At 29.3% G+C, this 27,017-nt stretch overlaps 1 protein-coding gene across 1 annotated transcript; it reads right to left on the reverse strand.

Annotated features, from left to right (window-relative positions):
• Window positions 1-97: 97 nt before the first annotated feature.
• Window positions 98-24,504, reverse strand: LOC107438124 (muscle-specific protein 20). Its single transcript, XM_016050310.2, has 4 exons — window positions 24,325-24,504; window positions 14,159-14,283; window positions 5,801-6,005; window positions 98-364 (listed from the first exon to the last, which is right to left on the reverse strand). Exons 1-4 carry the CDS (start codon window positions 24,448-24,450, stop codon window positions 185-187), a joined length of 636 nt encoding a protein of 211 aa, XP_015905796.1. The 5' UTR covers window positions 24,451-24,504; the 3' UTR covers window positions 98-184.
• Window positions 24,505-27,017: the final 2,513 nt, after the last annotated feature.

Here is a 27,017-nt window from a genome sequence, read left to right on the forward strand (position 1 = left end):
CAGTGTTGTTAGGTTTGAGAAGTCTGATTGTATAAAACAATTGTGCATACGAAATTTAAAAAGAATAAGTCAGCTTTTTCAAAATATACACACACACTTTCTGTAAATATATTTATTTTCTTGACACAAAAAATAAGCCAAGCTAAATATTTTGTTCCCCCGAGAAACAAGCACTTGAAAGATTCTACATGTGTCGCGTATTGCCAAAATTTTGTCCACTTTGGTTGGCTCCTTTGTTTGTACCATACTGAAGATTGATAATACCCTCACTGGCTCGAAGTTGTTCTTCTGTGAATTGACGCTTGTTTTCTTCAGCTGGTTTTGGACCGAGGCAGGGTCCATTGTAATCTGGACGTGTATAACACTGTAAAGAAATAATCATTCTGAAGTAAGGTCTTTTTTATATATATAGGGTAATTTTAATTACCCTGTAGATCTGGATATATACGTTATATGGACCATGAGCATCTACAATAAAAGTGTTTTATATTTTAGCTTTTTAAAACATATTTTTAATGAATTCAATATAAAGCTGATTAAGAAATAAGCAGTCATTGCCGTAAAGTGTAAAAAATATACTGCACCACATAAAGAAGAAAAATAAAGAACGTGCATTGCCGGAAACTTGTAATATCGAAACGACTTTAAACTTTCAATTGAACTACATGCTTGAAATTTTTACAAAAAAAAAAAAAAAAAAAAAAAAAAAAAAAAAAAAAAAAAAAATTGATAAATAAAAATATTTGTGTCGAGGCAGGTTTTGAAAAAGAATGTCTAAATCTGAAGAGACTGGGTAGTTAGAGAAGTGCTACGAAGGAGACTGTTTTCAAATGAAACCAGATTGAAAGCAAGTTGCCCAACACATCAAGATGCAGCAATACATCTTGATATTCTTCGCACTAAATGGTGCAATATGTTTAACAAAAATGAAATGCACGTATACATTTTTGCCTCTCCAATTTCAATTTCTTAAATTTTTTGCGTGTCATCTCACCTATTGGTCGGAAGGACCCCGTGTGCATATTATGATGAAAACTAATTCTTTGTAAAATTAGTTGAAAACTTAATATGTTGTAGTTCATAACATTCTAAATAAAAGTTCTCATTGGCTTTAAGTCCAAAAATTTATAGTTACCGAGATACGAAAGTAGTAATTCTCTAATACCGTCATGTCATTAGCATTAACCAATGTGCACCATGTGGAGGTTGTCGGATTGGATTTTGCAAATGTTATTGCCCTTGATTGTTTTAACAAAAAGATACTTGGATGTATACAAATATATATAGTCACGCATAAACATGACTGCACATCAATTATTTAAATATTATTTCAATTTTTTTTGTCGAATCGCTGCTTCTTAGATACATTCAATAAACTTCGTAGATGGTTACTTAATGTTATCTCCATACCGTGCATATCCTAGACACCATATAGCATTCACAATGGTGTACAAGTACCCAACGTCTAATGCTACGCGCAAGCGCTCTTCTATCACCTTTCACCATTGTGGCCGCTGTCTATATATCTTATGTTTGAGGCTCAGCGTTTCGGAAACTATCCTTTTTTGTCAACGAGAACTTTAGTTCAGAATGTTTTGAACAACATTAAATTTTCAGCCAATTTGACAGAGAATTAATTTTTATAAGATTTATGCAGGTTTCTTAATAATGCTGGTCCCGCAGTGGACTGATCGCTAAGACACGGTTCCCAGCAGATCACAGAAGTCAAGCATCACTGGCCGCAGTCAGTGTGTGGGTGGCTGACCACTTGGATTAGTTTGCGTAGGGACTGAGGGTGTGCGGTATTGGTCCTCGTTAAACTGATCTACTGTAAAGTGCTCGACTTCGCGTGCAGGTCGTCGGGCTACCGAAGCGGGGGTGCCATCCCCTCTGCAGAGGATCAAAATTGTGATGGCATGCCTTCGGATCATCCTCAGGGATGTTTCCCAGACCGTCGCCAGTAGCCCATTGTGCAGCTCTAGCGTGACGTAAATTAACTGCAACAACTTAATAATGCGGGTAAACTTAATAATGCAAATATCGCCGGCCAGGTGGCCGAGCGGTTAGCGCGCCTGACTGCGAAGCCAATGACCGCGGGGTCGAATCCCGCTCTGGGCATGAATGTTTCTCTCTCTTGTGTTGTCCTCTGTTGTGTGTGATGAGTGAATGTGGCCCACCCTATGAACGGGTTTGTGGCAGTGTGGCGTGGGCAATGTTACTCGCCTCCGTGACTTTGGTTCACAGGTGCCCACTGGGAACGCGAAATGAGTAACAACTGTAGCATCTTCTAAGGCGAAACGAATAAAGCTCAGTGCCTGCCATTCGAAAAAAAATATGGCAAATATCTTTTTCTCATGATCTATATGATGTATATACCGATTTTCATAGACATCCGGCAAATAAAACGAACTTTAAATTAATGTAAACTTTGTAACTTTAACTGTAATAACCTTGTATTTGCATCATTTTTGGGGAAATTATTGTCTATAGTGTGTAGTTGTCGATAGGTTTGCATGTAGGGAAACTATTTAATTACCTAGTCAGTCGAAGTATTTTTGTGTATACTTTTTGCTTCTCTAAATCATACTAGCTTTCCACCATGTCCAGTCTATAAATATTTGTGTTATGAACATTTTCCAAACGTCTATAATATTGACGTTAAGAGAGCGTTTTATCAGTGTTTCACGGTATTTGTCAGTGTTTATTATGGTTACATGTACAATGAAATCTACTCCGACTTTAAATGATTCTGATGCAACTATGATTCTGATGCAACTAGGTGAAAAATTCGCTTTCTCAAATATAGAGGAGAGCTAGTTGGACATGGGAATACTAAAACTTTCACATAGCCCCTATAAAAATGCATCAACTGATTTGATGAATATGTAGAAAATTCGACAACATTTAACCCTGAAAACGATGTAAATATAATAGAAAATAATGCAGTATTGTTTCTAAAAAAATCCTTGAGATACTTTCTTTATGGGAAGAAAAATTCATTCGAGACAAACTTAATGACTCCCCCCTTTAATTTATCTGCTTTAATATTGCTTCTAAAAAATAAAATAACTCCAATTTCCAGCCAGGAATCTTAAAGTAGGTTTACGACCGATACTATAAGAAGTGCAATTTCATAGCCATTCCGATTCTGAGAATGAATAGATCTACTTTTCCTATTCACATTTAGTACAAAGATATTTCAGGTTCAGGACTGTTTATGTCACGTGTAGGATATCGAAAGTCAATAATTTGTATGTTTTTACATGAACCAGGTAGCATTTCTACTCTATTAAAATTACAATTGCAAAACAAAAAATTAATTTCAGAAGCAAGAATACACTGAATTTGATTTGAATATCTTAAAAATTTAAGAAGTTTCAAGCAATTTCTATGTAGTTTTCGTACTTTTTTAAAAGAAAGCTAAAAATGATAAGGAGTTTTCCACAAATTTTATATTGTACTATTAAACAAGATTTATTAAAAATGACACCGGCACTGTTGGGGATCATTCCCCATTAAAGCATCTTTTCTTTCTTCCTTCCTTCCTGATACAATAATATTTCGGTGCATAAATGTTTATTTCAAGAAACCATTGTTTGTTATTTAATTTTGTTTCACGATACAAAATACTATTTGCAGAAAACCCCTTATCACTGTGAGATTCTTTTAAAGGGTGCAAAAACTACTTTGAAAATTGCTTGAAACTTTCTAAATTAATTAAGAGTTATTAAAAATGACACCGACTTTGTTGGGGATCGTTCTCCATAAAAGCAGCTTTTCTTTCTTCCTTCCTTCCTGATACAATCACATTTCGGTGCATAAATGTTTATTTCAAGAAACTATTGTTTGTTATTTAATTTTGCTTAACGATACAAAATACTATTTGTAGAAAACCCCTTATCACAGTGAGATTCTTTTAAAAGGTGCAAAAACTACTTTGAAAATTGCTTGAAACTTTCTAAATTAAAATTCGGACTTTTCAGACTAAATTCGGACTGTTTTCATTAGTTGCCAAATACGATTCACAATAAAATTATGAGAAAAAAATTTAACTTTTTTCCATTCATGCACAGTATAAAAGAACTGCTTTAATTACCCATATCTTGCGTAATTTTAAACAAATGTTTCTGAAACTTTAAAGTAATAGTTTTGTAATTAATTTTAGAGTGCTCTAAAATTTGTTTAATTTTGTAGAATATTTTTAATGTTATAGCAAAAAACGTAAGACAAAAAAAATAAATAAATAAATTAGTTTTTATAAAAATATTCATATCTTCATAAATATCTTAGATAGGTATACGAAATTTTGGGCAATCTTCACATATAATAACCAAACTAATTGTTGCAAGTTACAAATTTATTACTACATTTTTTGGTATAGAGTGTTCAAAAACACTTTTTTCCGTTTATAATTTATTGTCGGTCCCTTAAACTTCTAAAAGACTTAAACATCAATGAAAAGTATAAGAAATTGCATGATCTAAACACTTCTGAAGTATAAAATGATTATTTATTTCTTGAGAAATATAAAAATGTATCAGTATAGAAGTGTCTCCATTATTTTGTCCACCCCCTGTATATTTTAAATTATGTAGTTTTATTATTTTTTTTAACTGTTTTGAACGTGAAATAATGAAATTATACATATTCTTCCATTTCTTGATAAATAAAACAACACACTACCACATTTAAATAATTTTTACTGGAAATAGGATTTTTTTTAACGAAGACAGTTAGTGCACTAAAATAGAATCGGGAGTTTAATTGGAATTTAGAGTTCTTATATTGGAAATACTTAATGGTTACCTTCAGTAAATCAGTAAAATCTTTAGCTTTACAAATTTAAATTAGTGAGTGAGAAAACTGTTTATTTATGTGAAGTATTTAAAAAAAATACTATATTGAAAACCATACCAATAAAATTTAATATGTCAAGCCTTTTATACAATATTTAATTAATACTACGGCTATTATATTTCATAAATAATCCCTTAACTCAAATTAGAAAACTACTGGCCCTGTTTGCTTTCGGAATTCCGAATATTTTTTAAAATTTTGGGTTCATGTCCTTAAGCTCAGAGGTTTTCCCTTATCTTCTAGAAACTTTTTTTTATTGCATCCTTAATTATAACTGTTGAACGGTCACTTGATTTGTATTCTATCAACCAAATTTTATACCATAAACCAAATTTCTTTTAAATCAAAATTCTCTTAGTTTTAATGTTTGTTAGTTCAACAGAATTTTTTTTTAATTTTTTTTTAAATTTTTTATTTTTATCTTCGACGTCTGTTAAATTTCTCTTACTTTTTCTTTATTGTCTGAAACTTTATTTCATTCTCATTGATGCTTTAATTCTTTTGTATCACAATTTTCGCAAAACTTCAAACGCTTTACGCGAATAATTGCTTTAAATTTATTACAGTGCGATGTTTCTTATGCAAATGTTTCGAGTATATATGTCTCACGAGGATCTTTGAAAAACTTTTTCTCTTGTTCGCTTTTTACCATAGTTTTTTTTTCCCTTCAAATTTTAATGTTTATTTATTTTTTTTTTGAAAATTTCTTTTGAAAAAAAAAATAAAACCCGACGTCGAAGTACTCTTCAAGAGTTGGGAATTCATACAAAAAATTTTTTGAAAATCAATTCAGAAGTTTTTGAAAATGCAATATTCTAAGATTTACCTTAAATATTTATTTTTTTCAATCTTCGAAATATTTTCAAATTTTTTATCCTGTTCTTTTCACTTAAAAGAGTTAATTTCAGCTTTTAAATTTCATAATTTGAATAAATAAACTTACTGCTCTGCCTAAAGCCATTAAGCATTGTGTTACTTGGCCAATATTTCTCCTTTCCCATAAGTCGACTGTTTGGAAGACGTCAATTTCTGGAACACCCCATTTTTTAGCTGCTTCTTGGAAACGGTTGATGTTTTCCATCATTTTGAATTGTCCACCGGAAGTATTAATTTTCTGAATACATCCTGGCATCAGTTTATTCATTAAACTGAAAAATATTACATTACATTAAGGACATATATTATAATTCTCCTTGTATGCATGTTCCTAAAAAGAAAAATATTAAGGATCTGTATTATGCACTTGTAACATATTTGTCCTCGCTTAAGTGTTCCTAAACTGGAAAAATATTACATTATATTAAGGATCTATATCATAATTGTACTTTCTCAAGTGTTCCTAAACTTAAAAAGAAAAAAAAACATTATATTAAGGATCTATATCATAATTGTACTTAATTTCAAATGCTCCTGAACTTGAAAAGAAAGAAAAACATTATATTAAGGATCTATATAATAATTGTACTTTCTCAAGTGTTCCTAAAATTAAAAAACATTATATTTAGGATCTATATCATAATTGTACTTAATTTCAAATGTTCCCGAACTTGAAAAGAAAGAAAAGCATTATATAAAGGATCTATATCATAATTGCACTACCACAAATGTTTCGCAACTGAAAAAAATTACATTACATTATGCTAGGGGAGAGAGGGCGAGTGTGCGATTATGGGGCTTGAATAACTTTATTAATTATTGATCAAATTGGGGGCCCTTGTGGGATATTGTAGATTGGAACCACTAATGAACACTTCCATATGCAGTTGTATAGTCATACTGTGAATACTTTACATGAAATCTGCAAAAGAAGGTTTTTAAGGTGCAAAAGTAACTTTCTCTTTATTTCTTATTAACATATTTTATTTTAAGGATTTCAACAAAAGATGATAATATGTTATAATATATATATATTTTACCTATTTTGATATTAACTTTTACTGTGTATAGTTTCAATTAACAAATATTAAGTATAAACAGACGCATGTCTTCGTGGAATTATTGTGGACTTGTCCAAACTGGCTCCATTTAACTTCCAATGGAAAATATATGAATTGGTTATAAATGTAATACATTTGATATTATTTATTTTTTAAATTAGAGTGATTTTGTAGAATCATATACTTTTACAAATAGTGATTTCAATCACAAGAAAAAAACGAAACCTTAATATTAATCCACTTTTTAAAGGTTTTAAGAAAATTTTAAAAGAGCTATTTTATCAAGTTTATTAAAAGAATGTAATTTAATGTAGAGGAATTAAAAAAGAAGAAAAGTTCTTAGAATATTTTTACTTTTTCATATATTAAACTAAAACAATTTTTAAATGTAGTAACTTTTGCGAGTTGTTTACATTTCTCCAGTAAGGGAAATATCACTGAGTCATGCTCCCTGGTGCTGTCCTATAGAATCATTTCATAGTCTAGTTCAGGGATAGCGAACCAATGGCACGCGTGCCATTTACGGCACGAGACACAATATTTTGGGCACGCCACCGATCACAATTGTTACTACACTATGAATTGTTATTACACAAATGTTATTACACTATGAAGCATATGTAACAATCAAATTAAAATTCACAAAAAAACAAACAAAATAATAAGCAATTAATTATAAAAAAATTAACAATTAATGCTAAAAAAACAATTAATAACCATAAAAAGCAAGCTAACAATAAATAACTAGCAACAAAAAAAAAGTAACAGTTCGGCTTAAACTAACATCTTACAACCTAATATAAGTTATTTGTCATCGTATCTGCAGCAACAGAAGTCACACTGATGTTACTTTAATTTGTTTTAAGACATGGCAAAATGTTTTTTTTTTTCAATGTAAATAAAGAGTTTTGAGTTGATAGTATTTAGTATTATTATTTTCCCAATAATCACGAAGTCAAAATTATTTGACGGCACGTCTATGACCTCATTAAAATTTTTTTCAGAAAAAAATGGCACGTTGGTGTATAAAGGTTCGCCACCCCTGGTCTAGTTGAAACTGGTTATTAAAATTGATTCAACTTAAAATTGATTCTGTGCTTGTCAATACAGCAGAAATAAGCTATCTAAAACGCTTCTCAACCAAAAGCCAGAGAATGTTTCCAGAGAATGTGAATGACAGAATTAAACTTGAAACTTTCTGGCGACATTAACTTAATATGAGTAAACAACTTAGTGTGCTAGTAATTTTTTTAAAAAAAATAAATAAATACAATTTCAGTGTCATCTACGTCATCAACCAGCATTGACTATCCCCGTATTGACTGACCAAATATAACTGGCATTGAACTCTATCCCACAAAATGACATACGGCATCTGTATGACGCAATGCATGCTTGCATACAAAATTCTGGTAGTTACACTAGTTATTAATGTACAAGTATTTCACATTTGAAATGGTTTTTCTCTTAATTGCATTAACCTGTGATCTTGAAACTTTAATCAATTAAATACGTTACTCAGACTCACGCATCGCCAAAATTTCATTTCTGTACAATAAATTTTTCTTGGTGTTGGGACTCTTTTTCCATCAGTGTTTTAATTTTTAAAGATCTGTAAACAATATTAATTAATTTCATAATATTTTATTTCTACTCCTTTCGTTTTGTTTATTCTTCTCCTTTTGTTTTCTTTATTCTATTTTGTTATTCTTTGTTTTGTCATATGTTTTTGTCTATTCAAATTCATATTAATATTCTCTCTGTGCTGGGTGTATGTTTGATCAACAAACTAATTATATTTTAATAAACGGTACATATATATGAATCCTAAATATATGATTCTTACGTTGTATAGTAAAAGTAGCTTTACTTATCCTTATGAGTATCATATATCTAACATCATATATACATTGTAAGAAATTTCGTGTATGTGAACACCAAAAATGGCGGCAACTATTTTACACCAAGTAGTGTTTCAGGAAGTGTTCCATTACACCAAAATCAAGGATAGTTCCTGGTGTAGTGAAACACCTAGAATGTTCTTTTACACTACTTGGTGTAAAGAAGCCGTCACCATGCTTGTTATTCAGTAACACTAAAATTTATAATTACAGTAAAATACGATGAACAGTGCACCAAAAAATAATAATAAATAAATAAACGAAGAATAATTTTGATCTAATGATCGAATCTTCACGTTTTAGGACTCATTCTTAATATTTGAGGGGGTGACTTAAAGTTAGTACTTTTACTTTTTAAAAATTTGATTTCTCGAGATCTATTCAACCGATTTCACTAAAATTTTGTATTTTTCCATGAAAAATTAGATACTTTAAAATGACGTAAAGAATGGTATACCTTGCAATACAAAATTTCTTCGACTATTATTAAATAAAAAATAATTAATATTTGCTAACATTTATTTTTTGCACGGAATCATTTTTGGATAAACGAATTTTATAATTGTGCGCAAAAAGTTTTCAATACGCTTAAAAATTTCTTGAAGTATGGTGAAATACTTAAAAAGCAAAATTAGCGTAACGGGGAAAACCTTGGACCGCGCTCCTGACCAAACTATTAGGATTACTCTCTATATTTCCCAGATTGCGGCTACCCCCTAAAACTAAAGGGTCAGAAATCCAAAATCCGTTGATAAAAAAGGTATGTTTAGTCAGAAGCACGATTTTGTGTCAGATCTCGTAACTTAAGATATCGTCTGCATTAGTATAATTAGTAATTGAAGTCACCCCTCGAACCATTAAGAATTAGTCCTAAAACGTGAAGATTACATCATTAGATCAAAAATTATTCAAGTGGTCCGCTTTGTTTTTCCTTCTTTTTTTTTTCTTTTTGGCGTACAGTTTATAAGAGCCAATAACAATATTTTTACTATACAATATAAGGCAATAATCATAAATTTAGGATACATATTTACAATATATCTTAAAATAAAACTAGCGTTTGTTAGTTAAGCATACACGTACCACTCACAGGATATTAATATGAATTCAAACCATACGGAAATAAATAGAAATTAAGCATTATAAAATTATTTTATACAATTGACAGATTTATGTAAATCTTATGAGACTAAAATTAAAAACATACATGCATTTCATTACTGTTTATAAAAGTAGTTTGTCAAATCAATCCGACAAGGAGATTGAAATTACTTAACAAATAATCAACCACAATCAAAAAATTTTTATCAATTAGGAAAAACGATTGAAACTTTCTTGGTAGTAAGTAGACTATGGTGAATTTATCAATTAAATCCGACAAAAAGTTCATTTCATGTAAACAAACCGCCTTATTGACAGCCATAATGTCAATTTCTTGAAATTGCAGAATTACTCGCAATTAAACTTCGAATAATAGTAGCAAAGTCTCCTAGATGGGGTATCTAGGAGGCTTTGATTGTAAGGTGACCAGATTTCTAAGCCATGATTTGAGGACAAATCAGCGGAGCATCCTCAAAAAATTTTACGATTTTAGAACATCCATATATTTATGAAAAATATTAATTAATATTATTCCCCTTCCAACCCATCAATGAACTAGTAACCTAACAAGGTAATTTTTTAAAAATTTATTACTAAATATCAGGTGATTTTAGAAGTAAGCAGTTTTGATGATCAGCATTTGCTTAACACATGTAAAATAAATGAGTACATGATTATTAAAATTTGTTTATTTTTGTTGGAATTATTTTCAGGCGTGTATGGAGTTTTTATCAGTTAGTTTTAGCTTAGTACTTTTGATTTTTCACTTCATATAATAAAAGTGTTTTCAAAAAAGTCGCGGATATTTGAGGACTTGTGTTAAGATTCAAGACAAAATGTTTCTGTCCTCTGAGTAATCGAAAGTTTTTATTGACACAACAATTAAAATTCGAGGACTGTCCTCAAGATTTGAGCTCGTCTAGCTCTAGTCTGCTTAAACAATAGCCCAAAAGTATTTGTTATACTATTATCAATTCACACAAGAATTTGATTAAATAGTTTAAATATACACTAATTATTCGCCAAATTTCGCCAAACACAGCATATTATCGTATTACGTATATTACGTTATTACGTATATATATATATATAGCCTTTTATNTTCATGCTTCTTTAAACATTAAATATATGCTAATTTCTGCAATCACGCATGCGCAATACATGAACTGCACGCAAGCTGAACACAAGGTATTAACTTGGTAAAGTTTAGATTATACGTCACAGCTTTCAGCGCTACACTAATCAAATAACAACTGAGCGATTTCATTGTGAAAGAACAATTAGCAATTACAATTTTATCCAGTTTTTCAACGTCTAGTTATAAAAAAAAAATTTATCATTGACAAGCATTTTCTGCTAAAATATTGCAGACATAGATATATATTTACAAAATAATTTTCGCAAATATTTTAATTAATTTCATGCGAAACATGCGAGATTAAAACGTGGATTCGCCCAGCTAAGTTTACAGAGCAACAGGCACTTAAAAATAAAATAAATATAAGAATACGCTTAGAAAAAAATTAAAAATACTGCAATAAAAAATTTACTATTTTTATTGGAATATATATATATATATTTTCTTTTCTTTTTGACCGCTCCTTACACTATTGTATTGATATATTTTGTTTGGCTATATTAAAACAATATTAGAAAGCACTCTTTCACTCTTTTTTGCGTGAGAGCTGAACGCAAGATATCTTCTCATTATTTTGTTTTCCTGCTTTTTAATAATTTTTTTAAGACATTTTTTTAAAAATATCTTATTTTAATGATTTTTTCTTCTTCTCTTTTCTTAATCTTTATTATTTTCCATGTTTTCTCTATATTTCAAACTTATTTTATGAGTTCTATATGCGTGCAGCTAATGCGCAGTAAATAAAATAAAACTTATTAATTTTCTTAATAAGTTTAAATAAAACTTACTAAAATTATTGCTTTGATTTCCTTTGCCAGAAATTTAAAATTGAATTTGATAATTTCTAAACGATAGAAGTTTCGCTTTCAAATCGTATTTATATATATATATATTTTATTTATTTATTATTATTATTTGGAAGCATTAAGGATTTTTGATTAGAAGAACTATGTGCGACTTTTTTATTTAAAAAAAATTGAGCATTATAATCTCCATATCTATAAGCAACTTTCACTTTACTAACATAATGCTCAGCGCTTTTTTTTCCTTAAAAGAAAAGAAAAAGAAAAACTTCACTAGCACAACGTTAACTCTCATTAAGTCAGCATTGTCATTAAGTTTCAAGTTTAATTCTCTCATTTACATTCTCTGGAGAAACACTCTTGGCTTTTACTTCGTGTTTTTTTTTTTTTTTTTTTTTTTTTTTTTTTTTTTTGAGATACGTTTCAGATAGCTTACGCTAGCTTTCATGCAAGAAATTATTTAGTAAAAAATTAGTAAACGGACTAAAAATAAACTTATATTTTTTTATTTGAAGAGCTAAATTAGTTAATCATTTAATTATGCAACTTTGGCATACCTTTCGGCTAGTAAAAAAGCGAAACTAAAGCGTTATCAGAGTACGAAACTAGAGTGAAGATTTTTAGAGTAAAGAAAGAAACGAAATCGAAGTAAAGATTTCTAACTTATATTTGTTTTTCAAAAATTGTCGTGAGTTAGTAAGTCATTCATTACTGTTACGTTTTGTCTAACTTTAACCTTTTACGTACGTAAATTATGAAACTAGCACAAAATATCAAAAAGAGAAGTCATAGTTGTGCGAAAAACATTTGCTATCAACTTTTTTTAATGTTTAAAAATGTATTTCTACGCTGCACGATCTAGCTGCACATAAAAATTTTGCAGAAATTGAAAATGTATTGATGTTAATCTAGAATGAAAAATCTCACTGAATTAATGAATTTTTTTTTTTAAAGTTTAATACTTTTTGTGAAATTGAAGTTATTTGTCCGTTCTAAAACCTTTTGAAATTTTTTTTTAATATCTTGCCAAAATAACTCTTTACGGCAAGATAGTAAAATAAAAAAAATAATTAAAATTATGGGTTTTCTTCACGTTTAAGACGTTTAAACTGTTTTTATTTATTTACTTATTCTTGAATTATAGGACGAAACAGCATTTTCGGAAAACACTTTTAGCGTCATTTTGATGTTGAGTAAATTTGTTGCTTTTAACTAGGCTTGTGTTTCAAACAATTTGAATTTTAGTGTTAATGTTTAGAAATGATATGATTCATTAGGAAATGAAAGACATTCGCCTTTCTCCAAGAATCCTCTTTCATGTTTATTCAAAAAATAAACTGTTTATTTCTTGTGATGGGAGGGGAGAGAGACCTGATGATATATAGTAAATATCTTTTTTTTTCCTTTCTTAAATTAAAAATATTTCAAGAACGATAATTATTCTCTGGAATTAAGAATTAAAGGTTTGTGTTTAAAGAACAATGTGCATACCGAAATTCATACAAAGTATCGGCTTATCAGCTTCTACAATGTTTCATAAATTATTCTATATGAAAGAATATTTTACAAATGCGATCACTTAACTCGTCTCATTAATATTTAATGTCGTGAAATAAAAAAGAAAATAACCTAAAATATCTTATTTAAAAAATTTAAATAAAATTTTAAAAATGAATCTAGCAGCATAGAAACAAACAAAATTAAAGATTCTTACAATTAAAGATCAAGCGGAAGAACGGTTTGTGAGTATGAGAGCTGATTCTAAGAAGGAAAAAAAAGCCTGTTTTCTCTCTTAAATTAAAATATTACAAGAATGATAATTATTCTCGAGAATTAAGAATTAAAGGTTTGTGTTTAAGGAACAATATGCATACCGAAATTCATACAAAGTATCGGCTTATCAGCTTCTACAATGTTTCATAAATTATTCTATATGAAAGAATATTTTACAAATGCGATCACTTAACTCGTCTCATTAATATTTAATGTCGTGTAATAAAAAAGAAAATAACCTAAAGTATCTTATTTGAAAAATTAAAATAAAATGTTAAAAATAAATCTAGCAGCATAGAAACAAATAAAATAAGAGATTCTCACAATTGAAGATCAAGCGGAAGAGTGGTTTGGGAGTAAGAGAGCTGATTCTACGAAGAAAAACAAAAAAAAAAAATCAAGACAGACAGGAACGGTTTTTCCTTAGCACGGCCAAAACTATCTACAATGTGTAATAACTCTTGAGGGGAACCGATATTCCACGTTATTGATTTATTAAAACTTATCAAAGAACCTGAAAATTCCACTAATGTCGTTCCAATCATCATTTTTGTGAAAAATATAAATCCCCTTTAATCTTCAATTGTAAAATGCAAATTACTTTATGAAAAAGGACATTAAAAAGATTTTTTCTTCTGAATACATTACTTGCAAAGAATCACACCATCTCGCAAGATTTCTTCATAGGGTCCATTAGGTAATTTTTGTCCCATGATAGCCTCGATCCATCTCAAAATGTCACCTTCTAATTCGGGGTCTCGTTTTCCAGCCAACTGTAAACAAAAACATTTCTATTAATCTCTGAATCTGCTCTTAAAAATCTAATTCCAAATCAAATTTTCTGTCACAGTTTGATATCTTTTAGTAGAGAAATGATCTGTATTAATCTGCAACATTATTGGAAATATTCTAAAATTTATCTGCAGAGCAGTTTTTGCTTAAAATGCTTGTATTTAAAAGTTGCATTTTGTAGGTCCGTAAGTTTTGATAGGCAAGACTGTCTAACAGTAGTAATAGTACTTTATTCACGTCGCACTAGAGATGCACAATAGAATGATGGCGATGGTAACATCTTCGAGAATGATCCGAAGACATGCCATCGCTATTTTGATCCTCTGCAGAGGTGATAGCTCCGCCGCTATGGTAGTCCGTCGACCTGCGCTGGTAGTCCAGCATTTTACCGCAGAGTGGTGTTTGACGATAATCGATGTGTACACCCTCGGGCCTATCGCAACTGATCAAAGTAGTCACCGATACACACACTGAACTCAGCCAGTGATGTTTGACTTAAGTTATCTATTGGGAATCGTGTCTTATTGTGAACAGTCTATTGAGGGACACGTAGCTATTTCTTCATGTCTTTAATACATGAAGAAATAGCTGCACTGTTAAAATATGGTACTTAAAATTAATTAATTGAAGTGTTATTAGTTTGAAATTTATTAATTGGAAAAAGAAAAATTCCGTAACAGTGAAACTAAATTTAAACTATTCTTGACTTCAATTATTTTTATTTTATGGAAATAAATTAACATTGAAGATAAAATTAAAAAAAATATTAATAATTAATATAATTGAACTTAACACCGACTAAACTGAATAAAATAGAGAACATTCTAGAACGTGAGAAATAAAAAGTTACATCTACGATAAAATAATTTTGCACTTTAATCTTTGTTCTAAAAGTCTGGTCGTGGTTTTTAAAGTTCCGCTTTTTTACAAATTTTCTTACATTCCCGCACTAAAAAATTTTCGTTAATGACAATTTGCTATGGCGCTTTAACACAAACTCAGTTCTGCTACTAAGTTTGTTATAAGGAGTTGGAAGGGGTAACAAGAAGTCGAATATTGCGCATTTTTTTAAAGTTTATCAAATAAAATTTTAAAAATTAGCGCATTATTTTTTTTTTTTTATATTGCACTTACTTTAAAGAAATATTTTCATCTCGTGATTTTATTTTTCATTATCCTCAATTTTATTTTCCTTTTGGCTCGAAAAACATTAATGCTGATTAAGTTTTAAATGAAATTCTGGTTAAAAATTTCAATTTTAAAATAAACATTGGCATTTATACTTTTAAAAAAAAATGAGGTATGTCCTTTTCTTAAAATTCGAACCATCTTAAAAAAATTTTATAGTAGCTCAATAATGCAACTAAAAAGTAAACATCTTTCCATTTTTGAATAAATAAACAACAAAATACATCAAATACAGAAATACTATTGCTAGTTGATATTAACCCTGTTATTTGTAGTGAATTTCCTTTTAAACAAAATAAATAAATACACTAATGATAAATTTCGTCATTAAAAATAAGCTTGAATTGTGATTGCATGAAAGTAATTATTGAGGAACCACGCTGTCTTTTTATTATATATATGTGTGGGAATCCAACCTCCACTGCAGCAGCGCCACCCCACTTTTGTAACGCTCAGACGGAGGGGTTGTTTCATATCTCTTGTTATTTTTTTTATTAAATTTGTTTATTACTAAAGCGTAGTCATTTCAACTTATACCTAACACCAACCTCCACATGAGGGCTCTGGTCGTGACCTCGGTGTTGTGAAAGATAATTAACACAGACGNTATATATATATTTAGAATTGTAGAAAAAAATAATTTTTGCATGGAATTATCTTTAAATAAGCGAATTTTATAGTTGTGTGCAAGAATTTTTCGATTTGCTTAAAATAGCTTTCGAAGTAAGCAAAATGTAAATTTAACATTAAAAGGTCCTAACTTTGAATCGCTGTTGTAATCAAACTATTGGGACCATTCCCCCTATATTTTGTTGCCCAGAAATTCGAATACGTCAAAGAAAATACGTTTTTGTTTCCGATTTCGTAACTTAAATTATCGTCTGAATTGGCATATTTGTGGTCACCCCTTAAACAATTAAGATTGAGTCCTAGAACATGAAGATCCGATTATTAGATCAAAGTTATTAAGGGTCTTGGCCTTCTTTGTTCACCAAGTTCAGGGTGATTCGTTGATATTGTTATTTATTTATTTATTTTTTCGCAGTTTGCAATTTTATTTCAAAGAAAGATATAAAAATTCGATTTTAATTAGTTTCTACGTTAATTTTTAAACAATTAACCATAAAAAAAGTGTTGGATTGATTTTTTTTAACTTTTCACTCTTATTTCTCTAATATTTACTTCTTTAAGCAAATGGTGAAAAAAATTTTTTTATTGGAATTATGTTTCATTCTAATTTGAAATTTATGAGAAATCTGATGCAATTCTGTCACAAAATATATTTTCAATATTAAAGTAGCATGAATAAAATTAGTCAGGGCTTTTCATTAATGATATGATCACTTTACCCACATTTCCCAAAACGCGAAAACGTTTTTACAGAATTAATTTTTTTAATATATTATCCGGAAAATTATGAGAAAATCCGATCCATCATAATGTACTTTATTTATTATTTAACACTGCAATTCCTTGATATGAAATTCCCTTTAAATCTAAAAGAATAACAATTTTAATAAGTGTAATAATGCGTCATTTTTTAATATTTTTATGCATTTAGTGCAATCTCGTATTTCAATCTCGTAGTTTCAAAAAGTTATGTGATAGCTAAGCAAAATTGCTTAGAATTGCTATTGAAACATGCTGAAAATTAATGCGGTGCATTGAAAATTAATCAGTAACGTAATATAGATATTTCGTATGCAATGAAATTTATTGGTTAAAAATTATAAGGATAGTAAACATAAGTATATTTTATCACTTTTACCTAAAAATGTATACTTGGAACAAATCCGAATGAAAACTTAAAGTTCTAAAGGGCGATAACTATACTAAAGGGCTAAAACGATGCTAAAATCTTTCGATAGTTATAAAAAATAAACAGATCTTTAAATGTTAATAGATAATAATTGTAATTTTAAAAAATATAGAGTGCATAAATTAAACTAAATAACTAATAATCACATTTAAACTATATTAATACTTGTTGCTCCCAATTTCAATTTCAGAATAGTTAAATAATGATCGAAATAATTTTAAAAAATTCTATAAATTGCTTTTAAGATACGACTTAAAGCCGAAAAGTTATAAGTATCTAATTATTTCGTTAAATTATCTAAATCAATCTGTCTAAAGTTATTCATTTTTATTAAATTAAAAATATTTTTTTAATATTTTCTTTTAAAGTAATAATTTGAAAAAAAATTTAAGTAATAATTCTCTTAAAGTAATAATTTTGAGAAATTATTGAGGGGACACGTGCCCCACTCCCGACGCTACGCCTACGGTGACTGCAAAAGTCAGCATGGCATGTGGCGTATTTGGAAGACATTTATGAAAGCAAAGAAAAAAGCGATGCGATGTTCTAAGAATAAACTTTCAAAATAACTCTTCAAAGATTCAAGTGAATCCACGTGAGCCAGAACACCTTTTCTAATATGCTATTTTTATAACTGTTCTGAGATTCTTATTGTTAGTTTCTCTTTCTATTTTAACAGAAAAAAATAATTTTTTAGTGAAAAACGCTTCTTAAGCGATCTAGATGGTTTTTCCCCACAAAGAAAAAATTTAATGTATGTTGTTCAGAACAAGCAAACGTCAAATACAATTAACCTCTAAAGTTACGGCAAAAGCTTACTGAAATCAGAAAAACCCATTTTCTTAATTGGAATTGTCTGCAAACTCATTTTTTTTGTTCGAAGATATTTATTCAAAATTTTGTCTTTAAATCTGTTTTTCTCAACTCAAATTTTTCACATGACTAGCAACATTACTCGATTTCTAATTAACCTATTAAATTAAAAATTAGTGAACAGCGTTTGAGTATAGCATGTTGCTCAAATTCATAATAGCACTTGAATATTGGTAAATATTTTATATTTTGGGGGAATCCAAATGATTTTTTTTAAATAAAAATCCAATTTTTCAAACTCAAAAAAAAAGCTTTTTATTTTTCAATTTCTTTGAATGTTTGTTTCTAGTATGTTTGTAAAACGTGTATATTTGACTGCATATTAAAAAAGATTTCAAGTTATTAACATGATTTTAATGACTTATCTTTCGTGCAAGACATCATAGTATCTCTTATTTTCTTCAAATTTTCAAAAGAAAATTAAATTACAAAAGTTCTTTGCACTATTTCACAAAAATGGTTTCATTTAAATAATATCTGTGCTTACTTTTTCATTGGCCAAAAATAGTATCTTTTGACTCTGGAAATCTCCTTCCAGATGGAATAATAAATTGATTAATCACAAATACCATATATGAAGAGTTTAAAAAAGAAAACTCGCTCTTAGAACAAATTAAAAGTCATGGAAAAACAAATTACACTAGAGAACAATTTTTTTTCTCTACATTTTGCTTTCTGCTGCATGACATTTTTTTAAAAACGGATCTTAGATATTTTCACGTCGCTGATTTCAAAATCTGCAATCGGTTTCACTTTTTCTAATCCAAGCTACAGTTTCTTTAATGGCGTTTTTAATCTATTTTTTGTCGAAATGTATGAGTTTAAAAACGTTGTATATACCAGGGGGTCGTGTAAGTGTTACGACAAACTTTTAGGGGAGTTGGGACACATCATCAGGACTAAAATTGCATAGAAACCCATGCCCGAAAATGTCGTCGTGCGTGGCTAAGGGTGCTTCCCTATTGTGACCTGCTCAGAAGCACACGAAGAAACAGTTCATAATAAGGTTGTGCCCCTCACCGCGTTCGACGACATTTCTGGGCATGGGTTCCTATCCAATTTTAGTCCTAATCATGTGCTCTAACTACCCTAGAAACTTGTTGCCACATGTGGGCTATCCTCTGTTATGTATAACATTTTTAAACTTCTTCATTACGACAAAATATATCATTTAAAAAAACGTAGCTTTAGGAGCAAAATTAATTTCAGATTTGAAATGTCCACACCAGAATTAGGTAAGATCAAGTATTTGTATGAATGCTACAAAAAAATTGTTCCCTATTTGTTATCTTTAGCCTCAAAATGGCCCAGATATAAAATGGTGGCTGATTTTAGGCTCGGCTTTGGCCATAAATGTCTTCCGAACACTTGCACCGTTTTCCAAAGTTTCAAGTCCTATCTACAGTCTCTGTAATCTGGGAACGATCTTACTTCTACCGAGCTTTAGCCAATCGTAATATTATGATCCAATACTGAAAGATCAGAGACCTTTTATATTCATAGACTCCCCCCCCCCCCNCCCCCCCCCAGTCTATGTTTTCTTTTATAGTTTGTTTTTGCTGCCATTGAAAATAAAAAAAAATTTCAAAGTTCAGGTAATTCATAATGGTTTTTTTTTATAAGAAAATGGATTGATAATGAATCATTTAATTTAAAGAATACGATTGATGATTTATTGTACGAGTATTTCCAAATCATTTACTTTTATCAAATATTGGAGACGACCGGGGAGCTGACCTGATGTCAGAAATACCCCGGGTTCAAATCCCGGTTAGCGGCATGGATGTTCTTTCTTTCTTTTCTATACTTCTTACTGGAGGGGTAATGATGGCACACCTAATATGGTGCCTGCTTCTGAACGAGCGTTCAAGAAATCTGTCCTTCTGATACCTGAATGACGAATGTCATTTCACATGAATAGGTATTGGGAAAATAATAAATAAAATAGTGGATTGATAATTTCACGTAGTTGAAATATTTCAAAGTGCTCTTAAATCATTTAAAAAATTAGACTGGTTATTTCATATTGCTCATATATTTTAAATGGTTTATTCAAAAATAATTACGTTTCATGAAAAATAATTTTGCTCAATTTTATCATCACCCAAATGTTGATTTAGGAGACATTATAAATTGTTTAAGGAACAGTAAAATATAAGGAAAGCAGTTTTGCAGTTAATTGGGAACTGAAGAATGTGTGCTTTATTATTAAAAGCATATTGGTGATCTAAAAATATAAGAAGCATCATTATAAGAAGCATATTATTTGAGAAGTTAGTGATAAAATGAGAAAAATACGACGAAAATATATATGACTGTATATTTAACGGGAAATCAACAGTTGACCAATTCCTTGAAAATAAGAATACAGGAGAAGTCCGTAACTACGAAAAATAATAATAGCACATGAAATTGTCATTATAGCGAATTTGTTGTTATAAGCAAATACTCAAATTCAATATTAAAATAGCAGTAAAAAGATAAAAAAATGCAATAGATATTTTTTCTTTATGTAGAATACATATCGAGAGTAGACTGCCTTTGCCTTCAGATAGTACAACTAAATTACGTAGGTCTGTACTTTATGAAAGGCAAAAATGTCTACCACAGGAAAGTTTGAGGAAGTTTCCAAATAGTAACAAGTTTTTGCAAGAAGAAAATTAAAGAAAATGCGATACTTTTTGACGTTCATTGATAAAAGTGAATGTTGATTTTCATAAGTTATCAGGAAGGTATATAAAGGAGCATGATAGAAAAAGTGGTCAACGAAAGAAGCATTCTTTCGAATAGCGAGATAGGATTTCTGCACATAACGGGAAAAAGGATAACTTAGCTGGTGGCTTAGCTATACATTGCTATATAATAGTAAGGGATAAAAAAAAATTTAAAAAGGAAAAGATGTTCGCTTTTCTACATTAATACCAGAAATACATAAAATGTTTTTTTATTTACAAAGTTCTTCGTATAAAATTGCATCCTTAATCAACAGAAAAATGTGTTTCCCCCAAAAAATGTTATTGAAAAAGCAGACGGCTAATAATTTTTAACTCGGTTATAAATATGCAATTTTTGAATCTTTAATACATATTTTGTAGGTGACTTGAAAATTCGTTGAAATAGCGGACTTCTCATCATAACACGTCGTACTCGTTATATCGAACTTTTTTATAGTATAATATAATTTAAAATTGAAGGAATATTCAGAGCCGATGTTAGGTAATTGTTTTGGGGAAATAAAATTTAATTCCGCAAGAAAAAAGAAAAAGTAAAAAAAACGCAATTTATAAACTTATACAAATTGATAAATTTTAAAATTGTAAGAATTTGTATTATTTTATGTTTGTAACTTTCTATATTATTACAGAAAATTTAAAATATTATAATTGTAATATATTTTTCGAAGTTACAAATTTTTAATATTTTAGTAACAAGAAATTTGAAAATACAGTTAATTTGTTTCACCAACCCCATTGCAGCAAAAACCGTAGTCACGCACCCAACGAAGAATTCCCAGGGTTGGTATGGGGGTGCTACTAGGCAAAATACAACAAAAATCGTAGGATTATTTTTTTTTTTTTTTCGTATTTCTGAAAAATATTTTTGAAGCACATCTGAGTATTCGAAATTTTTACAAATTGAATTAAAGCTACTACACCAAAAGTGTTTGACAAAAATGCACCTTTTTAACAGTAATTAAACTTTAAAATATGAAAAATGTAATAAAAATCATTCTTTTTTAAAATTCGTTAAATTAAGTATCGTATGAGCACAAAAGAAAATTACTGCTTCAAATTAGGGAAGCATTAGTTAATTAGAGTTAAAAATTTCAGTTTTCGAATTGGATTAAAGTTAAGATAAAAGATTAAAAATATAACTAATTATTTAAAAGAAAGGTTGAAATGAAATAAAATCATATAACAATTCGGACTTTTACCAAGCCACTTTCATAGAAGCTAGGTCTTACCGGCAAAACAACTATATACATATATATGAAGTTTAATATACCTTTACAAAAATTCAAGATACATATACAATTAATAAAAGACTGCAAAATTAACGAAAAAAATTGTGTTTAATCGAAAAAGAGGAAAAAGTACACAATCACTACACCCCTGTCCTTTGCGGCACCATTGATTCAATGATATGAGGAATTCCGTGACTTATTTTACAAAGAATATGGTGTCAAGTTTCACTAATTCCATTCAAGAAACTCTTTTGTAATTTTACTACAAATGCGAAAAAATTATCTTGGATTCATATGACGATAAATTGATAACAAAAATTCCTATTGCATCTGGAAAGGAAGAAATAAGAGATTTCTTCAAAATAGAAATTTTGCTATTCATTTTTTCTTTGCTCTTATTATCAAGTTCTCTTAATTGACTCATAAATAATTGAAAAAGAAATATAAATAAGTGGAATGGGTAACACAATTTACATTTTAAACGACTTCCTCTTCTTGGATTTTAAGTTAAATTTTGATTTTAATTTTCTCCCTGTTTTTTATTTATTTATTTTTTCTTCCTGTTTTTTCCTGAACAAATTTTTGGTGATGGAGTATCATTCGACAGCAATAAACTATCCAAAAAAGTTTTATAATAAAAAGGAATTTTATTAGATTTGGATAATTGTTTAAAAAAGTTTTAAAAAAATGTATCTTTATTAAATTAGGAGAATTAGAACTTGATAATTTTTGAAACTTCCATGGTTTTTTCTCTCTCTCAAAAATTCAGAGCCATAAAATTATGTGGTTTTTATTTTTTAAATAAATAATTTAATGTAATACATTAGTCTGTTTTTGAAGTTTTTAAAAAAACAAAACAAAAACAATAATGGTTTCTTATTGTTTAAACAAATGATAATCCCATTGAATGATGCTGGCATTTTTTTTACACCAAGCTATCAATCAACTAAAATCTAGAGCAAATGTGTAATACTTAATACCATTTCAATAATTCTGATTGCAGAACTGTATTGATATTATGTAGTCAGAAAAATCAATTTTAGAATAATGCTAATTATATTGTTTCCCATTCCATTTAGGTGGCAACCTTTAATTTTACTTGTTTGAAAAGATATTGCTTTGTAAAGATCTAATAAAATTAAATAAAAGTATATTTATAATTTCTTAAATAAATTAAATAAATAATAAAACTAAATAAAAGTATATTTATAAGTTCCCTTTACTCTTCCTTGACTGTTAAGTTTGATGGAAGAGGCTTCTCAGAAAAGAATATTTGATATGAATGGTTCATTTCGTAAGGAGACACATCTCATCGAAATTGGAAAATTACACATTGAATCAAAAAATAAAGATGCCACTTTCAAAAACTTATGTTCTAACGATTGGATTTTCCATATCAAGTGCTAATGTTAAAGGTATAAGGTGCTTATTAAATGGTGCTAACTATTAATCAGGTCTTAAAATCAGACACAAAAACATTCTTTCTGGGATAAACATGTCTTTTTTCGGCAGATTTGGATTTTTGGCTATAAAAATAGTAGTTGCAATTTAGAGAACATGGTCCCAATTGTTTAGTCATTTAGTGCGTTAATTTCGAAGAGCTGTTTATAAGTTGTTTAGCTTTATTCTAAAATATATTTTAAAGGAATCTCTAATGACGGGTCTTAAATTGTATAAGAATACATCATTAATGAATGATACGAAATCATTCCCGCTCCTCAAATGTCAACAGAAAGTCTCATATTTTATCTATAGACGCATTAAGCTGTAAAAGTATTAGTTTTTGTTTAACTTAAGCAGAGTTTGTGAAAAATCATTTTTGGTGCTTTTTTTTCGCAATTCAATGAAACTGTAACAAAAACTTTTATAATAATTATTTCAACAATCCTTATCAATTTTATAAATCATTATTAAACGTTACGTTTTGAAAAATAGATGAGAAATTAAAAAGCGGAGAACAAATCTAACTATGCAAATTAACGCATATCTTTAAGGATAACATAGCTTTAATACATAAGATACAAAGTTTTACCAATATAATTGCTAATAAGTTTTTCGAAAATTTTTATGATCTTTGAGAGAAATGACTCTTAATAAGTTTATTATTATTATTGACTATAGATAAATAGTATTAGAAGTTATGTTTGAAGATTGCTTGTAAACAAACAACAGGCCTACCTTGTTAGCCACTTGGGCGCTAAGGCCAAAAGAAGGTCCTCGGTTAGCCATTGCTTGCTTGTTCTCTGTAAGAGAGTTCAGTAAGAAGTGAATATTGGTCAAATGGGAAGACTTTCCCGTTCCCATTGGTTTGGGAACGCACCAAAATAGGTAACATACGTATTCCTCCCTCTCAGCTTACGTGTGGGGGTGGCACGGACTTCTCCAGGAAGAAAATTATGACGTAAACACCACGTGGATGTTGCAATAATTCAAATGAAACAAACAATAATTTCTAAAAAGACTTAACATTGAGATATTTTACTTGCAGAGTTGACGGTGCATCCAAAGTCACACTTTCAATATAAACAAATCTGTTAGCAAAGATTGAACATACAGTAGCGAGACTTTCGTCGGCGCAAAATAAATATTATGATCCTCGCTTTTAAAAAACAAAATTGGGGAAGGCTCAGGAATAAAATACTTTCTAAGCAGGCTTTTTACTCAGCTTATTAATTGATTCAGTTTATTAATTGATTGATTCCTTTAATTTTTCATTTAAGCTTTTCTTTAAAAAAACATTTATACATATATATTTTAAATTTACATTTTTTTTATTATTATTGTTATCAAGGCCGGATTTACGTATAAGCTAAATAAGCTGTAGCTTGGGGCCCCGAGATGACAAGGGCCCCCAGATCCTACTCCCCCCCCCTCTTTTTTTAAAGTTTTATTCGGAGCTGGGGCCCTCAGAGTCCCAAAATGCATTTTTTTTCTTTTTTACATTGTCAGACAAGATAAATATAAATAAATGACTGAATAAAACAAAAAACTTCGTTGTCATTAGCAGGAAACATAGCATCTTTCAAGCAATTTGAGTATTAATAAATTATTTATAAATAAATTTTTTTTTTAGTTTGAAAGGTAAAAAAGTTTTTTTTTGTCCCATCATTCGATCATCAGGCTATTTAATATCTGTTTCTAAGGATCTGAATTCCCTTTTATTTTACTTTAAAATTGTACAAATGATATATTTAATGCTTTCATGTGAAATGCAGCAGTTTTAAATAGCACTTTAAAATATCTAAAAAAAGGACAGAAATTGTCAGTTCAAAAAAAAAATAAAAATTAACTAATACTTTTGAATAAGAATTTAAATAACTACACACGTTTGTTTTGCTATCTCATTCTATATAGCATTATTTAGAGTAGACAGTTGCGTGTGGGTGTGATGATGACGTAGTTAAAGAGGCATACAAAAAAAGCAAATTTCATTTCAGTTAAAATCCTCAATATTATATTTTTAAACTCCTCAAAAATGTAGTAAAAGAGGTATACAAATTAACTGTCTCAAACAAATTGATATTAAGTAAGAACGAAACAAAAATAATATCGAAATATGCTGAATCACTAATGAGACCGGGATGAAAGACATCGAAACCTATTTGATTGAATAGTATAACTAGAAGGTGTTTCTAAAATTCTGAAATCTATCAGGCCTTAATATATTTTTTTTCTGTCACAAACTTTATCAGTACTTAAAAATAATAAATTCGTTAGATTTCAATATTGGTTCTGTTTTTTCGTTGATTAAATGTTAAACATTAACAGATATTTGTCTTTTAAAACATTTCATTCTATAATAAGATAAATATTCTACAATTGGAATTATCAAAAACTAATTGCTAATTGATATAAAGCTTTAGTGTGTTCCATTGATATGTTGAATGCTCGGGACTGTTGCTCTTTCACATCCTAGCCACTATACACCATCAAGAGCAGAGCTGATACTTTAAACCCGTATGACATTTATTCTCTCTGATATTTAATAGACCCTTTAATAAATCCTTAAAAATATAAGCCAAAAATTTACATAAATAATGACAATTTTTTTTCTTGCTCTAAAATTTAACGAATGTACTTTAAATAATTAAAAAGAAAGCAAAAATAATTAAGAAATATTTTCAATATAAACATCAATTAAATAATATCAGCTTACGCAATGTTCTTTTTATTTTTACAAAACGGCCCTCACCTGCTCCAGGGACTGCTGGATTGGGTTCAAAATAACAAGGCCATGGAGTTGAATATTAGTAGTCGTAAACTCGAAATTGGGTCGGCTATGCAATGACTGTTATAAAATAAACTAATAAATTTGGCCGGGATAGCCTGGTTCATATGGCGTTGGACTCGTGCTCGTGAGAATGGGAGTTGAGTCCAGCCGGCCGAAGAATACCCATGTATAAAATGGTGACTGGTGCATGTTAAATCTGTCGGGGTCACAAAGTCCTCCAAGTTCTCATAACAAATAAATACCTCTGGGTTCTAATCTAGCAGTTCCCTTGTCTTCTGGATTAGGTTCAAAATTACAAGGCCACGGAGTTGAATATTAGTAGTCGTAAACTCGAAATTGGGTCGGTTGCGCAAAGACTGTTATAAAATAAACTAATAAATTTGGCCGGGATAGCCTGGTTGATAGGGCGTAAACTCAAAATTGAGTAGGTTGTTCAACGGTGGTTATAAAAAAAAATAAAACTAATAATCAAATTGTATTTTCTTGTTTTCTTTCTAACTCTTTGCATGTTTTCTACGCACATTCAAAATTTCATGTTTCTAAGTCTTGTAAATTTTGTAACGTAAAAAAAAAAAACAATTGAGAAAAAAATTCGCGAAAAAATCATATAAAATATATTCAAAATGAATCTAAAAAAAAA

This window comes from Parasteatoda tepidariorum, chromosome X2, assembly GCF_043381705.1.
Source record: "Parasteatoda tepidariorum isolate YZ-2023 chromosome X2, CAS_Ptep_4.0, whole genome shotgun sequence".
NCBI lineage: Eukaryota > Metazoa > Arthropoda > Arachnida > Araneae > Theridiidae > Parasteatoda > Parasteatoda tepidariorum.

Coding starts and splice junctions, on each gene's coding strand:
- LOC107438124 (XM_016050310.2), bottom strand. CDS start 24,450: ATGGGAACGGGAAAGTCTTCCCATTTGACCAATATTCACTTCTTACTG. Junction 6,006..14,158: donor GATGGTGTGATTCTTTGCAA/GTAATGTATTCA, acceptor AATATTTTTCAG/TTTAATGAATAAACTGATGC. Junction 365..5,800: donor TAATGGCTTTAGGCAGAGCA/GTAAGTTTATTT, acceptor ATTTCTTTACAG/TGTTATACACGTCCAGATTA.